The sequence below is a fragment of the Podarcis tiliguerta genome, assembly GCF_965153285.1.
Source record: "Podarcis tiliguerta genome assembly, chromosome: Z".
In the NCBI taxonomy this organism is placed as follows: domain Eukaryota; kingdom Metazoa; phylum Chordata; class Lepidosauria; order Squamata; family Lacertidae; genus Podarcis; species Podarcis tiliguerta.
This window is the reverse complement of record NC_139553.1, coordinates 21,539,410-21,555,247: the sequence shown is the minus strand read 5'-3', so window position 1 is coordinate 21,555,247 and position 15,838 is coordinate 21,539,410. Positions and strand designations below refer to the sequence as shown.

At 46.3% G+C, this 15,838-nt stretch overlaps 2 protein-coding genes across 2 annotated transcripts in view; both read right to left on the bottom strand.

Moving 5' to 3' along the window:
- The window catches only part of LOC310669558 (uncharacterized protein), a 45,119-nt gene that overhangs the window by 16,565 nt on the left and 12,716 nt on the right, over nucleotides 1–15,838 (bottom strand). The window lies entirely within an intron of this gene.
- Nucleotides 14,367–15,690, bottom strand: LOC310669143 (uncharacterized protein). Its single transcript, XM_083422734.1, has 2 exons — nucleotides 15,525–15,690; nucleotides 14,367–15,413 (listed from the first exon to the last, which is right to left on the bottom strand). The coding sequence occupies exons 1-2, from the start codon at nucleotides 15,676–15,678 to the stop codon at nucleotides 14,542–14,544; spliced, it is 1,026 nt and encodes a 341-aa protein (XP_083278860.1). The 5' UTR covers nucleotides 15,679–15,690; the 3' UTR covers nucleotides 14,367–14,541.

Sequence of the window (15,838 nt, the reverse complement as noted above, 5' to 3'; positions counted from 1 at the left end):
TGACAGGCCAGAAAACATTCAATGCAAGAAGAGGGAAATGCTCAGAAGGTGAGATCATTTCTGTCTCCTCAAAGACTCCTCTGATTTGCCTCAAACTTTCTATCGGGTAGAATTGGTACTGTTCAGGCCACATTTAAAAACACAGGCATACAACCATTGTCAAGCTGACAAATGGAGATAGATCTCAGATGTAGCTGCAGAGACACAATTCTCTCTTGTTTTATATTATAAACCAAAATAGGCAATACAGTGGTGCCTCGCAAGACAAAAAGAATCCGTTCCGTGAGTCTCTTCGTCTAGCGGTTTTTTCGTCTTGCGAAGCAAGCCCATTAGCGGATTAGCGCTATTAGCGGTTTAGCGGCTATTAGCGGCTATTAAAGGCTTAAGGGATTAGCGGATTAGCTGCTAAAAGGCTATTAGCAGCTTAGTGCCTTAGAAAAAGGGGGTGAGGAGTGGGGGAAAAAACCCAGGAATCGCAAGACATTTTCGTCTTGCAAAGCAAGCCCATAGCAAATTTGTTTTGCGAAGCACCTCCAAAACGGAAAACCCTTTCATCTAGCGGGTTTTCCATCTTGCGAGGCATTCGTCTTGCGGGGCACCACTGTACTGAGTTACAAAGCCCCCCCCCCCCAGCCTTTCCATCAGTTTTGGGTTTTGCTGCACTTTTGCCCACTGGGTGGAACCTAATGATCTCCCTATCACCTTTATCTTCAAAGCACACCTTGAGAAAGAGAAAAATCTAGAACTGCCCATTAGTCTTTATGGGATCCAACCAGTGATGCAAGTTGCGAAAGATTTCCTGTTTACCAAATTTATGAACTAAAACTCCACAGCTTTATCACATGCCCCTGGAGTGAAATTAATGCCCCGCTGCTTTCCCAGGAAAAACCACCCTTGAACGCTCAATTGGAGCAAACAGAAATCTGTGTTTTCCCCAGAGTGCCCAATTTATCTTGAAATAGTGGGTTTTCCATTGGGAAGGAGCTACACAAGGAGGAAACCACTCAGATCAGTGCCTAGGAAGCATGGGTTAAGCAGGCACAGTGCAAGCTGAAATGTGGGCGAGCCCTCAGTTACTGTTGTATTTATTTCAACCAGGGGAGAGGAGTGGAACTTGTGAGATTTTTTGCCCCGTGTGCCAGAATAACATGGCAGTAAAATTTGTATGGTATAGTTTACATATATGCATTGTTTCATAATCTGTATCTATGTTTGCCTTATCATACTCTCAACCTAACTTTTGGGATGCTTTAAAACTGTTTTTAATAGGTTTATTATTATTATTAGTAGTAGTAGTAGTAGTAGTAGTATTTGTTATGTTGTGGGTTGACATAGCAGACGACACAGCGATTTCTCCAAAGCAGCTCTTTATTTTGTAACCTGGAACAGAACTAACTGAGGAGCTCAGTCAGCCTGCTTATATAGAGCTACAGAACAATTGTAACTGTTGCAACATTCTAAAACTATCCAATCACTGTGTCACTTTTCGATCCTTCATTTGCATAACTATCTACAGTATCCCCCTGCTGGCCCAGGGTGAGAACTTCAGTACATAACACCCCTCCCCACCGAGATAAGGCGTTAGTTACAATCGTAATGGTTTCCTTATATACAGCACTACACGTAATGGTTCAATTAGGCACAAAAGCATATCAGTTACATTTCCCATACTTAGACCAACAGTGATACATGTCCAACAACATAGTCCTTTAAATAAGTTGGGTGCTTGGAAACTGCCAGACCACCGGGGACTGGTAGCCAAGTCCGGGGGGCCACACAATTCTTGCTGAGGCTGTGGTGCGACCCTAGGTGGCGTTGAAACCAAACCCCCTGGATCCGCTGCTGTGGGTGGAGCCTCCGCAAGTGGAGTGGTCTGAGCCTGTGGTAAGTCTGGCAGACCCTCTGAAGCGGCTTGGTTCGGCTCCATGCTGGCAGTTTGCGTGGGAGGTGTAGGTGGAGCCTCGCCATCTGTAAGTGTCTCTTCTGGAGCCACGAGCGCAGTTGGAGGCACCACGTTAGTGTCCAAGTCCCCAACCCTGCGCCTAAGCTGGTCTATGTCCTGGCGCCACAAGCGTCCGTCTTCGAGTGCCACCTGGTACGAGCGAGGTCCAGTGACTCCCACTACTGTGGCTGGCACCCAAGGAATGTCCCCCACATAGTTCCGGGCAAAGACCTGGTTTCCTGGAACAAATGACCGTGGCGCGTTGGCACAGCCTGGGGGTTCAGCCACGGCAAAGTCTGGGTGTAGCCGGTCAAGCGGTGACCTGAGGCAGTGGCCCATAAGCAGGACTCCGCCCTGTGGCCACATGAGGGGTGATGTTTTTGCACGAACAAGTATTCAGCGACCCGCTCGTGCCAGTCTCCCCGGTCCAGGCGCGCCAGTGCCTCTTTTGCCGAGCGCACCATTCTTTCCGCTTGCCCGTTCCTGGATGGATGAAATGGTGCCGTCAGGGCATGGCGGATGCCCAGTCCCAAAAGATACCGCTCAAAAGTGCCTGACATGAACTGTGGTCCGTTGTCGGAGACAAGGACATCAGGACACCCATGCGTCGCAAACAGGCCTCGCAGCACCCAGATGACGGCCTCGGTAGTGGTGGAGGGCATCAGGGCCACCTCCAGCCATTTGGAATAGGCATCTACCACTACCATAAAGGTCCGGCCGTGAAAAGGGGCCAGCCAGATCAATGTGCACCCTCAACCAGGGTGTCTTTGGCATCTCCCAGGAGTGTCCCTTAGCTGCCGGTAGTGCAGGCCTTGATTCTTGGCACGCTTGACAGGCGGACACCCAGGCAGTGATGGCATCGTCCATGTTAGGCCACCAGACATAACACCGAGCCAACGCCTTCATTTTGACAATTCCCGGGTGGCCAACATGCAGAGCCTCCAGGACGCGTTGACGGAGTCTTTGGTGAATCACGACGCGGTCTCCCCACAGCAGACAGCCGCGATGAGTCGAGAGTTCATGTTGTCTGGTTGCGAAGGGCTGGAACTCCGATGCAAAAGGCCCTTGTGGCCACACCCTCCACACCCAGTTGAGCACACGGCTGGTGGTGCGATCCTGGGCAGATGCGGAGCCCACAGTGGCAGTCGATACAGTCGCTGCCGGAAGATCCTCAATCAAGAGGAGCGATGAAGCTGGAGCCGGGTCTTCCACAAAGGCTCCACCCCCATCGTTCTGCCCGGACGCTGAGGTCCAGTGCCGAGGGCCTTCTGGCGGTTCCCTCATTGCGAGAAGCAAAGCTACAGGGAACCAGGCAGAACGCCCTCCCATCAGATGTCAAAGTGATCAATAACTACCTGACATTCAGAAGACATCTTAAGGCAGCCCTGTTCAGGGAAGTTTTTAATGTGTGATATTTTAGTGTATTTTTGGTTTCTGTGGAAGCTGCCCAGAGTGGCTGGGGAAACCCAGCCAGATGGGCGGGGTACAAATTATTATTATTATTAGGCTGCTAGTGATATCTCAACATTCACGATAGCCACTAACTTAGGTGGTTTTAAAAGAGGCTTAGAACATTAATGGCAAGGGCCAAAGCTCAGTGTTAAGCACTACTGTGTATTCAGGTTCAGTCTCCAGCATTTCCAGGTAGGCTACTGAATGTCCCCTGCTTGAAACTCTGGAGAGCTGCTGCCAATCAGTGTAGACAATACTGAGCTAGATGGAGCAAAGGTCTAGCTCAGTATAAGGCAGGTTCCTATATTCCTAGTCATGATAGCTATATGGAACTGCTAGGATCAGAAACTGTCACTTTATATCAGTTGCTGGGCAGCAACAGCAGAAAAGTGATATGGCCTTCAAGGGCTGCTGATGAGTTTTCCAGAGGAATCTTCTGGCCCATTTGGGAAGTGGACTGGTTGCATCTTTTGACTGATCCAGCAAGGCTCTTTGTAGAGCTTGCTTCCAAATAAGTATTTTGGAATGAAATTCTGAACCACTTGTCAAACCAATTCCAAAGTGGGCCAGACTGAAACAGTATAACCTGCTCAGATCTCCAGTTGTCATGTTTTGACCTAACACATCCAAAAGATGCCTAGTATAAAATGGGAAGTGAAATTGTTCCACAGAGCTTAAGATCTATTTTGATGCAGCACATTGATTCCAAACCTTTCATAAGGGTACCCCACAAAAAGATTTTCTTCTTCAAGATGTGTCACTCTTACAGCTGTGTTCCATTGTCCTCACAGTTAGTAGCTGCCAACTCATTGCTGTTTGGAGGAATAGTAACTAGGAAGGGGTCCTAGACTGGGAGCAAATAACCAATAAGAATATGTGACCTGCTGGTCATGCATAGAAAAGGTGGGCTGGGGGCAGGAATCAGTAACCTCTGTTTGGGGGGAGGGGGAATGTTATAAGGTGCATGCAGAAAAGCAGGAAACACCTAATGGGTCCTTCCCGCGCATCTTGATAAGAAGCAAGAACTGTCCAAATGCTCTCTTCAAATCCAGTGAAGACCACCACTGTTACTCAAGCTCCCATTGCCTTCAACAGCTGGTGGATGAAAATATTCACATTAATTTTACAGTGAGTGCACAAAGATCAAACTAAGATAGTGAGAATGAGGAAGCTGCTTCTGTATTTTAATTGGCAGAGCCAAAGAAATAATTTTTAGAATATTCAGTTCAAAGTATGCATATCCTTGTAAACAAGAAACCACATCTTCCCAATGCCAGAAATGTAAGCATTTATTTAGCAGCTGCTTACTATCTCTCCCCCACACCCCGCATTTTTTGGAAGATGGACATTCATAACCCTTACAATGAACAATGAATAATATTCTGCAGAGCAGTAAGATATCAGATAACTGGACGGAGGCCAACATTACTCTTATACCTAAAGAGGGCCAATATTTTACCTTAGTAAAAAAATGCCATCTGATCTCATTATTGAATAACTATAAGGTATTTACAATGGTTTTGTCAGAAAGATTTAAAAAAATTCTACAGTACTTTCTTCATTATGGCCACAGTGGATTGTTACCTAAAAAAAAGTTAAGTGACAATGTCAGAAATGTGTTAAATATCTTGGAATATTTGAACTGTGACAATGAGAAGTGTGCTGCACTGATTTCTCTTGATGCAGAAAAAAGGTTTTGACAAATATGAACTGGGTATTTTTCTTGAGAGTTTCACAAGAAATGAATTTGGATATAATACTTTTAAAAGGATAAAATCACCACAGACAGCTCATATAATTGTTAATGGAGAACTAACAAAACCCTGTGGGATACAGAAGGGACCAGGCAAGGGTATCCGTTGTCCCCATTGCTTTTCATCTTGGCTCTGGAAGTTTGGCTTAGAGAATTAAGAGGATAAAGATAAAAGAGGAAGATTATAAGTTACAGGCATTCCCTGATGATCTCATCAGGGAATAGTGCCCACCTAGGCTCCTCCGCCAATTGTGCACCACTAGGACTGGTAGAATCTAAATATTTGAGATCAGCCCTACAAGTGCCTAAACATGTCTCCAATGCTACCTTGAAACTGGATTCACAAGAATTGAGGCCAGAGTGTGGCTTGCCACACTTAATTACTGGCTGAGACTATCCTCCTTCCCACATGGCCTTGCTCCCCTAACTATTAAGGTTGATTTCCAAACAACATGGCAACAGGCAGTGATAAACATAACAACTCTAGGCCTCACCCCACAGATTCTACTCAACATGGGGTATGAACAAGCTAAAAAAATAATTAAACAGTGTGTGGAAGAGACAGAACGCCAAGCAGATCTAGCCAGGACCCTGAAAATCCTAATTAGTGAAACCAGGAGATACCTCATCTCCCAAATGCCATATATTCCAAAACAGTGAATGGCTTTCACTATGGCCCATTGCCAGGTCCTCCCTTCAGCTATCCAGAAGGCCATTTTAGGAAGACACCGTAGGAGGAGAGGAAATGCCCGTGTGGCTCTGGGCAATGGGAAACAACGGAACATGCACATTTCACTGCCAATACTGTACAGACATACGAGCTAAGTTCATCCTGCCTATACTACACAAATTCCCAGCACGTACAGAACAACTCTGTATCTCCCTACTACTCCAAGGTGTCACATTCTCAGTTGCTAGATTTTGCAGTGCCATGATGGGCATCTGTTGAAGAATGGTTTGTGGCACAAACCATGCCTAAACTGAAGACCCATAATGCAAGACCTGTGCTGCTTCATGTTTCCTCCCTTACAGTCGCCTTTAACTGCTTGTCTTTTGTTTCTATTTGTTTTAAGTTTATGCGAGTTACAGTCACTTTTAACTATTAGCTTTTATCCCTTTCTTCTTTAAGTCTTATGTGCTTTATTTTATTCACATGTTTTTATCTTATGCTGGTCTGCGACCGTAATAAAGTTTGATGATGATTTCATGATATTCATTTACAGGGGGTGGAGACTCTTACGAATAAATTAAATGAATTTGGCATGCTAGCAGGTTTTAAGGGTAATTATCAGAAGATGAAAATGACATTTTCAAAATGACAACAGAAGATCAAAAGCCCTTAACAGAGAAAACTGGATTTCAAACTGAAAAGAAAGTAGAGTATTTAGGTATCTCCATGACAAATATGAATTGTATGTTGTTTCAAACGTAAGGTTGCCAGAAAACCTAACTTTTGAACAACACACTTTATTCCTTTCCACAATGTGTTAATCCTATAGAACACAGTGTATGTTTCACATTTTTATTTATTGTTTCCATGCACATAATGGTTGCCAATACCTTTGTCTGAGGAGGTGCCTATGTCTTTAACACCTGCAGGGGCAGAAGAACCTGCTCAATCTTAGGGGAAGGAAATGCTTTTGCAAGCAAAGGGTACCTGGCTCATCTCATTTTCAGTGGGGACTGAAAAAGATTCCTGCCTGAAAAGGTGCAGAGTTGCTGCTAGACCATGTAGACATGTTAGATGGAACGATGGTCTGACTCAGTAAAAGGCAATTTCCTATGCTCCCAATGCCAGATAAGCATATTGAAATTTACGGCACCATACGTTAATCTTGCTACAAATATAGAAGTTTTTCTAAATCAATTATTTCTTCCAAATATTTCAAACAGGCTTAAAAACAGTCAGCCAGTATAACTCAGGTCCATGACTTAAGCTTGCAAGGATCAAGCTTGCTAAGAAAAATGTTTTATCAGATGAATTTCTGCCTAATGGGTATCCAAGGCTAAAGGCAGGGACAGCTGTTCTTAGGAAAAGAAAAGCTGCCAACCCTATGAAGCTTTTTAACACCAGTGCGGTATAGTGGCTAGAGTGTCAGACCATACCAGGGTTCTAGTCCCCATTTAGCCATGAAGCTCACTGCGATTTTAAAGTTAATTTCCGCATTGCACAGGGTTGGACTAGATGACTGTGCTGCCATAGGTCAGTGTGTCTGGCTGTTAACCAGAAGGTTGGTGGTTCGAGGCCACCCAGGGATGCCTGTGGACGGGCATACCCTCCAACATTTCTCATATGAAAATGTCCCTGTTTTCATCCGAGGAATGTTGGAGAGTATGCTACTTTAAACAGTCATGGCTTCTCTCAAAAAACTGGGAGCTACAGTTTGTCAAGGGTGCTAAGAGCTGAGAGGAGATCCCTAATTCCCTCACAGAGCAATGGTCCTCAGAGTGGTTTAAACTGTCACAGGAAACTCTGGAAATTGCAGCTCTGTGAGGGGAATAGGAGGCATCTGCACAGCTCTCAGCAGTCTTAACAAAATGCAGCTCAGTTGATTTAAATTAGTTTGATACTTCTTTAAATGTACCGTGGGAATGTGGCCTGAGTCATTTATGTGGAACACATTACAGGATGGTAGCTCTGTGAACTCCACAAAAGTATTCTTCAAAGCTTCCACATGGCACTTTATCTTGCTTTAATGTGAACTGTGATCGTGTTGCTTGCCTGCCTATGTGAAGGACAGTGAGGAGATGTATGTCTGTGTGAGAGAGAAAGTTGCACCTGTAGCTCTTATCACCTGTGCCTATTGCTCACTCCCCAGAATTGTCCATATTATCCCTGTTTAATGGCTCAAACAAGGATTTACATTCTAAGGAACTTTTGACTTTCTTTACTGATTGCTTCAATGCGAACAGTAGTATAGCATTGCAAACTTTAGTACAATCTATTCCTTGCAAACACACTGTAAGAACAATTGGAACACTGCGGTTTTAGAAAAGATTACCCATATCCTAGGTTTGCTGCAGGGTAAATAGCAGTCATAATATTTTTGTATGTTATGGTGGGAGATGGGGATGATGATGATTAATTGAATTTGTTAATTGCTTTCTTTTTCCCAGGGAAAACCAAAGTGACGTAAAGCCAAACAGACAGACAGACAATCCCCCACCATAGAAACATTAAAACCAAAAAGAAAAAGAAATACATCAAAAACATCCACTTCTAAAAGGTCATAGATAGTTAAAGACCAAAGGCCCAGTTACAGAGGAAAGTGTTTGCCTGACACCCAAATATATGTAATGAAGGCACCAGGCAAGCAGCCTTGGGGAGAGCACTCCACAAATGGGCAGCTGCTGCAGAAGGCCCGTTCTCATGTTGCCACCCTTCAGACCTCTTGTGGAGGAGGCACACAAAGAAGGATGATTGCGGGGTCCAGGTAAGTACATACTGTATGCGGAAAGGCAGTCCTTGAGGTATTGCAGTCCTGAGCCATGTGGGGCTTTATAGGTCAAAACCAGCACTTTGAACTAGGCCTGGAAATTAATTGGCAGCCAATTAAGTCAGATCAGGATTTGAGTTATATGCTCAAACTGTCTTACATTAATAGGGAACCTGGCCACTGAATTCTGCACCAGATGAAGTTTCCAAACTATCTTCAGAGGCAGCCCATGTCTAATGCATTTGCAAACAGGAACATTTGTTGAAAACTGGTAATTTGATCTGCATGATTTTCTCCCTGTCTTCTGTCAAGGTCCAGCTTTTATTCCTGTACCTTGTACTTATTTTTGCCTCTCTTTGATGTGTGGTTCTCTTATATATGGTGCTAATGTTCCTGCTCTCCTGTTTTGTTCCAGGGGAGGATCAGTGCTTTATGTTGACTTTACTGTATATCTCTTATTTGTTCTCTATACAACTGAAAATCCAAGAAAAGCTATTTGTGCCTTTGGCTTCTGGGCATAGCCCCCATGGGAGCTGCACTGCCTGGAAAGGCAGCGCCATTCCTCATGCTAGGAAAAAGTCCTGCAACCCCCTTTTCACCTTATTTACTTCCATGTTGCCCAATTTTGTCATCTTTTCTGATGAATAGCACTATATATATAAATAAGATAAAATGAGGCATTTTAAAACTATTAAAAGTGCCAAAATATGCAAACAGGAAGAAAATACCAACAGCAGACAGTTTAGATTAAAAGTGGGTTTGTCTTTAATGAAACCTGGAGGAAGAAGGCCGCATCCAAACAGCTGGTTGTCTCTTGGAAGTCCTGTGGCAGAAGGCATGCAGTTAATGGGAGTTCAGGGCACAGCAAAGATTTGTGCTTTTCATTTTGGTGGGAAACCAAGCATTCTTTCTGTGGCTACAAAAGAAAACCAAGCCTTCCTGCTGTGATTAGGGCAAATGTCAGTCCTTCAAGACTCTGTTTATGAAGACAAGCCAATTGCATTTGAAAAGAACTCCATGTCTTTCTTGGGAACTAATCAATAAGATATTCTACCAACATATGGAGCTTAACAGTGTTTATAGGGATGACAAAGTTGTCAAAACCTGGTTAATATGAAACCACAACAAGTAGATTTGCAAGGGGGGGTGGAGCAAAGGAAAAGCAGTATTGGTGGTCAAAAGCCTCCAACATGCTAACTTTTGTTCCAGGGAGACACGGCCCTAGGAATATACGGTAAGTTCTGAACAGGCTCAAGCCTTTTACAGGCCCAGGTCCTTGCAGACCCCAGACCCATATAGTGGTACCCCGCAAGACGAATGCCTCGGAAGACGAAAAACCCGCTAGACGGAAGGGTTTTTCATTTTCTTAGGTGCTTCGCAAGACGGATTTTTCTAAGGGCTTGCTTCGCTAGACGAAACAGCCCTGCCTCTCCTGTCATGGCGACGGTCACTGCACGCACGCACGCTCGCTTCCCCGCTCCTCCGGCTCCCTCCCACCTTCCTGCTGATGGCTCCTCCGGCTCCCTCCCACCTTCCGGTCGACCTTCCGACCGTCCGGCTGCCTTGCACCGCTGCCCACCCCCCTCGCGCGCTCCCCTCAGGAGCCGTTGCCGCCAGCAGCCAGCGCTGCAGCTGGAGTCGCGCTCCTGAGCCCCGCCGCCCTCCAGCAGCCGCATCGCGCGGTGTCCACAAGGAGTCCAAGGACCGGCTGCGGCAGCTGCCCTGCTTCTCCCCACCCCTCCCCACCGTGGTGCTTCGCAAGACGAAAAAACTCGCTCTACGAAAAACTTGCAGAACGAATTAATTTCGTCTTGCGAGGCACCACTATATACTGCTTCCACAGTGACAAACTCACTTAGTGAAGGGGGGAGCGGGATGTGATCGAGAAAGGTGTTTTTTAACCTTGGTGACTTCCTGCCTATGATACCTGAGACGCCAAGGATTTTTCATGTGTCACAGAGTATAATGTAGCTCTGCATCAAGGAGTTTTGACTTAGGGGTTCCTATGACAACTTATTCCCTGTACTAGGGATAGATTAAAGCTTAAGGTTATTGGAAAGGCTGATGTGTTTTAAAGCAATGGAGGATAAAGCTTGGAGGTTTCAGTTTTGAAAAGCACAATACTTCAATGCCTTCTACATGCACTGCATCAGGAAGATTTTGGGCATCACATGGCAGGACAGAGTCTCAAGCAAAGATGCACCCTCCCATGCCCACATTGCCAGCATGTTCACACTCCTGCCTCAGCGATGTCTATGGTCATGTCCACAGAATGGAAGATGGCAGGATCCCTAAGGATATGCTCTACAGCAGGGGCCAGCAACCTTTGCATCCGTGGGCCGGTCCACCGTCCCTCAGACCACTTGGTGGGCCGGACTATATTTTGGGAAGAAAAGGAACGAATTCCTATGACCCACAAATAACCCAGAGATGCATTTTAAATAAAAGCACACATTCTACTCATGTAAAATAATAATAATAATAATAATAATAATAATAATAATAATAATAATAATTTATTATTTGTACCCCGCCCATCTGGCTGGGTTTCCCGAGCCACTCTGGGCGGCTTCCATAGAAACAAAAAATACAGTAAAAGAAACAAAAAATACAGTAAAAAAACACCAGGCAGGCCCCACAAATAACCCAGAGATGCACTCTGCTTGAGTGCCTGAGGGCCCCGTTCCTGCCACTCATCACCAGGCCCAGGGCGGGGCCTGACAGGCTTCACAAGGACAGTTGCCACCGCTGCTGCTGCTGCTGCCCAGGAGGACTCCCCTGCTTGAGTGCCTGATGGCCTCATTCCTGCCACTCACCACTCAGAACAGCACAGAGTTCTTTTAAAAATGTTTTTAAAATTTCTTTTTTCCATTAAAAAATTTTTTTGGGGGTGTGGGGGGGTGAGATGGATGTTTATTTGGGTTTAGTAATTTGTTTAATTTTGGTATGTTTGTAATTTTTACTGTTTTTGGTTTGTATGGTTTTATTGTGTTGGGGGGGGTGTTTTTATATAGGTTTTATTTTGTTCTTAAGGGGAGGGGTCAGGGCTGCCTGGGAGTGAGTTCCAGCCAAAAAAATGGCTGGGGCAGGTTCCACAGAGGGGGATGCACAGGGACAACCGATCTCAGTGATCACAGGTAGGAGGATGAGTTACGCTAAGACCAGACCATGTCATTACTGAGGAGGCAGGTTTAGTCGTTGTTGTACCACTGTACTAAAATATGCAGCAAGAGGAAAGCAACAGTAACAGCAGTCAGTCAAAATTAAAATTTGTTTCATTTTTAATGAAACATGGAGTGGTTTTAACGCAGGTGCAACTGTACAGTGGTACCTCAGGTTAAGTACTTAATTCGTTCCGGAGGTCCGTACTTAACCTGAAACTGTTCTTAACCTGAAGCACCACTTTAGCTAATGGGGCCTCCTGCTGCTGCCGCACTGCTGGAGCACGATTTCTGTTCTCATCCTGAAGAAAGTTCTTAACCTGAAGCACTATTTCTGAGTTAGAGGAGTCTGTAACCTGAAGCGTACGTAACCTGAGGTACCACTGTACTCATTGCAAGTGCCTGTTTTATAGTTTTGTTTTTCATCTTTTTAATTTTCATCTTGTTATTATAATGGTTCTCTCAGTTTCATATATATTATAAAACGAAATAAAAGAACTTTACCAAAAAAAGAAACCTGGAGGAGAGCCCCATCCAAAGAGTTGGTTGCCAGTTGTGGGACTTATGGGAGAAAGCATGCAGTCAATGGGCTTGTGCTTTTGATTTCAATGGGAACCAGCTATTCCTTCTGTGATAGAATCAGTAATTTTAGTGGTGACTCCTGCATTGTGCGGGGGGGGGGGGGGCAGGTTGGAATAGATGGTCCTTGAGGTGCCTTCCAGCTCTACAGTTGATTCTAAATTGGGTGCTGAGCAACAAGATGCAATCTGGTGTTTTTTGACCTTGCTCTTTACCTGCCTGCGACACCTGAGAATTCAAGGATTCTTTATACGTCAGATCCGCAGCAAGGACTCGTGGCACCTGGGTTCCTATGACAACTTATTCCCTGGACTAAGTGTAGATTAATTATGAGGCACAATGGAGTGGGGGCGAGAGTATTTTTATTAACAAAAATGCAATGAGGAATAAAGCTTGAAACTTTCACTATTACAGGCAAATTTTCTGTCAGAAATGATGTTTCAAGTTTTAATAATAATAATAATAATAATAATAATAATAATAATAATTTATTATTTGTACCCCGCCCATCTGGCTGGGTTTCCCAAGCCACTCTGGGCGGCTTCCAACAAAGATGAAAAATACACTAAAATGTCACATATTAAAAACTTCCCTGAACAGGGCTGCCTTCAGATGTCTTCTGAATGTCAGGTAGTTGTTTATCGCTTTGACATCTGACGGGAGGGCGTTCCACAAGGCGGGCGCCACTACCGAGAAGGCCCTCTGTCTGGTTCCCTGTAACTTGGCTTCTCGCAATGAGGGAACTGCCAGAAGGCCCTCGGAGTTGGACCTCAGTGTCCGGGCAGAACGATGGGGGTGGAGACGCTCCTTCAGATATACTGGACCGAGGCCGTTTAGGGCTTTAAAGGTCAGCACCAACACTTTGAATTGTGCTCGGAAACGTACTGGGAGCCAATGTAGGTCTTTCAAGACCGGTGTTATATGGTCTCGGCGGCCGCTCCAAGTCACCAGTCTAGCTGCCGCATTCTGGATTAGTTGTAGTTTCCAAGTCACCTTCAAAGGTAGCCCCACGTAGAGTGCATTGCAGTAGTCCAAGCGGGAGATAACCAGAGCATGCACCACTCTGACGAGACAGTCTGCAAGCAGATAGGGTCTCAGCCTACGTACCAGATGGAGCTGGTAAACAGCTGCCCTGGACCCAGATTTGACCTGTGCCTCCATGGACAGCTGTGAGTCCAAAATGACTCCCACGCTGCGCACCTGGTCCTTCAGGGGCACAGCTACCCCATTCAGGACCCGGGAATCCTCCACACCTGCCCGCCTCCTGTCCCCCCAAAACAGTACTTCTGTCTTGTCAGGATTCAACCTCAATCTGTTAGCTGCCATCCATCCTCCAACCGCCTCCAGACACTCACACAGGACCTTCACCGCCTTCGCTGGTTCTGATTTAAAAGAGAGGTAGAGCTGGGTATCATCCGCATACTGATGAACACCCAGCCCAAACCTACTGATGATCTCTCCCAGTGGCTGCATGTAAATGTTGAAAAGCATGGGGGAGAGGACAGAACCCTGAGGCACCCCACAAGTGAGAGCCCAGGGGTCTGAACACTCATCCCCCAACACCACTTTCTGAACACGGCCCAGGAGGAAGGAGCGGAACCACTGTATGACAGTGCCCCCAGCTCCCAGCCCCTCAAGATGGTCCAGAAGGATGTTATGGTCGATGGTATCAAACGCCGCTGAGAGATCCAGCAGAACTAGGAAACAGCTCTCACCTTTGTCCCTAGCCCGCCGGAGATCATCAACCAGTGCAACCAAGGCAGTTTCAGTCCCATGATGAGGCCTGAATCCCGACTGGAAGGGATCCAAATGGTCCGCTTCTTCCAGGCATGCCTGGAGTTGTTCAGCAACCACTCGCTCAATCACCTTGCCCAAGAATGGAAGATTTGAGACTGGGCGATAATTGGCCATCGTGACCGCATCTAAAGATGGTTTTTTAAGAAGCGGTTTAATAACCGCCTCTTTCAGCGGGTCTGGGAAGGTTCCTTCATGGAGGGAAGCATTCACCACCCCATGGTGCTAGCTTTTATAAGCCGGGATGGGCAAGGATCCAGGAGACAGGTGGTTGGCTTCACTCGTCCAAGCAGCCTGTCCACATCCTCGGAGGTAACAGGTTGGAATTGATCCCACGCAACTTGACTAGACAGGACTCTAGCACTCTCCCGCCCTGGCCCTGCTCCCACGGTGGAGTCTACTTCTTCCCGAATCTGAGTGATTTTATCTGCAAAAAAACTTTGCAAAATCATTGCAGGAGATCATGTGGCCTGTACTGGGCCCAGATGTCGCAGGTGGTTCCGCTAAATTGTGAACCACCTGAAAAAGTCTTCTGCTGCTGTTTTCTGCAGATGCAATAGAGGCGGCGAAGAAGGTCTTCTTCGCCGTCGCTGTCGTCACTTGGTAGGCTCGATGTTGAGCTCTAACCTGTGTCCCGTCAGATTCGGAATGAGTTATCCGCCACCGGCACTCTAGCCGTCTCAACAATTGTTTCATTGCCCTCAGATCCATGGAAAACCATGGGGCTGTCCGGGCTCCATGCAATCGGAGAGGGCGCTTTGGAGCCAAACAGTCAATAGCCCTGGTTAACTCCACATTCCAGCGGGCCACCAGGGAATCTGCTGAAAGGCCATCAACATGGGATAAAGCATCCCCTACCACTCTCTGGAAACCATTTGGATCCATTAAGTTGTGGGGGCGGACCATCCGAATTGGTCCCACCTCCCTGCAGAGGGGAAGGGTCGCAGAGAAGTCCAGTTGCACCAGGAAGTGATCTGACCATGGCACTTCTTTCGTTTCGCTTTTACTTAGTGTCAGATCACCAACATCCATAGAGGTAAACACCAGGTCCAAGGCATGTCCGTGGCTATGGGTTGGGCCAGACTTATTCAGGGACAGCCCCATGGAGGCCATGCTTTCCACGAAGTCCCGAGCGGCCCCTTGTAAGGTCGTGTCGGCATGGATGTTAAAATCCCCTAGGACAACCAAGCTAGGTGTCTCCAGGAGAACATCCGCCACAACCTGAAGCAGCTCGGGCAGGGAATCCTTGGTGCAGCGGGGAGGTCGGTACACCAAAAGGAATCCTGTACTGCCCCCTATTGCCCAACTTCCAGAACATGCACTCGGAAAACTGGGTCTTCCCAATAGGACGCCTTTTGCAAACTAATGACTTCCTAAAAATCACTGCAACCCCCCTCCCCGCCCACATGACCTGGGTTGCTGTGCGTAAGAGAAACCTGGTGGACAAGCAGCGGCAAGGACAGGTCCATCTGCTTCATCCAACCAAGTCTGTGTCACACATGCCAGGTCAAGTCCTTCATCCATGATCAAGTCATGGATGGCAGTGGTCTTATGAATCATCAACCTGGCATTGCACAGCAGCACCTTCAGGTCATGTGGGTATCCCCACATGACTGTATTTCATTGAATCATAGAACTGTAGAGTTGGGAGGAACCATGAGGGTCCAATCCACTGTAATGCAGTAATCTTTTGCCCAATGTGGGCCTCAAACCCATAATC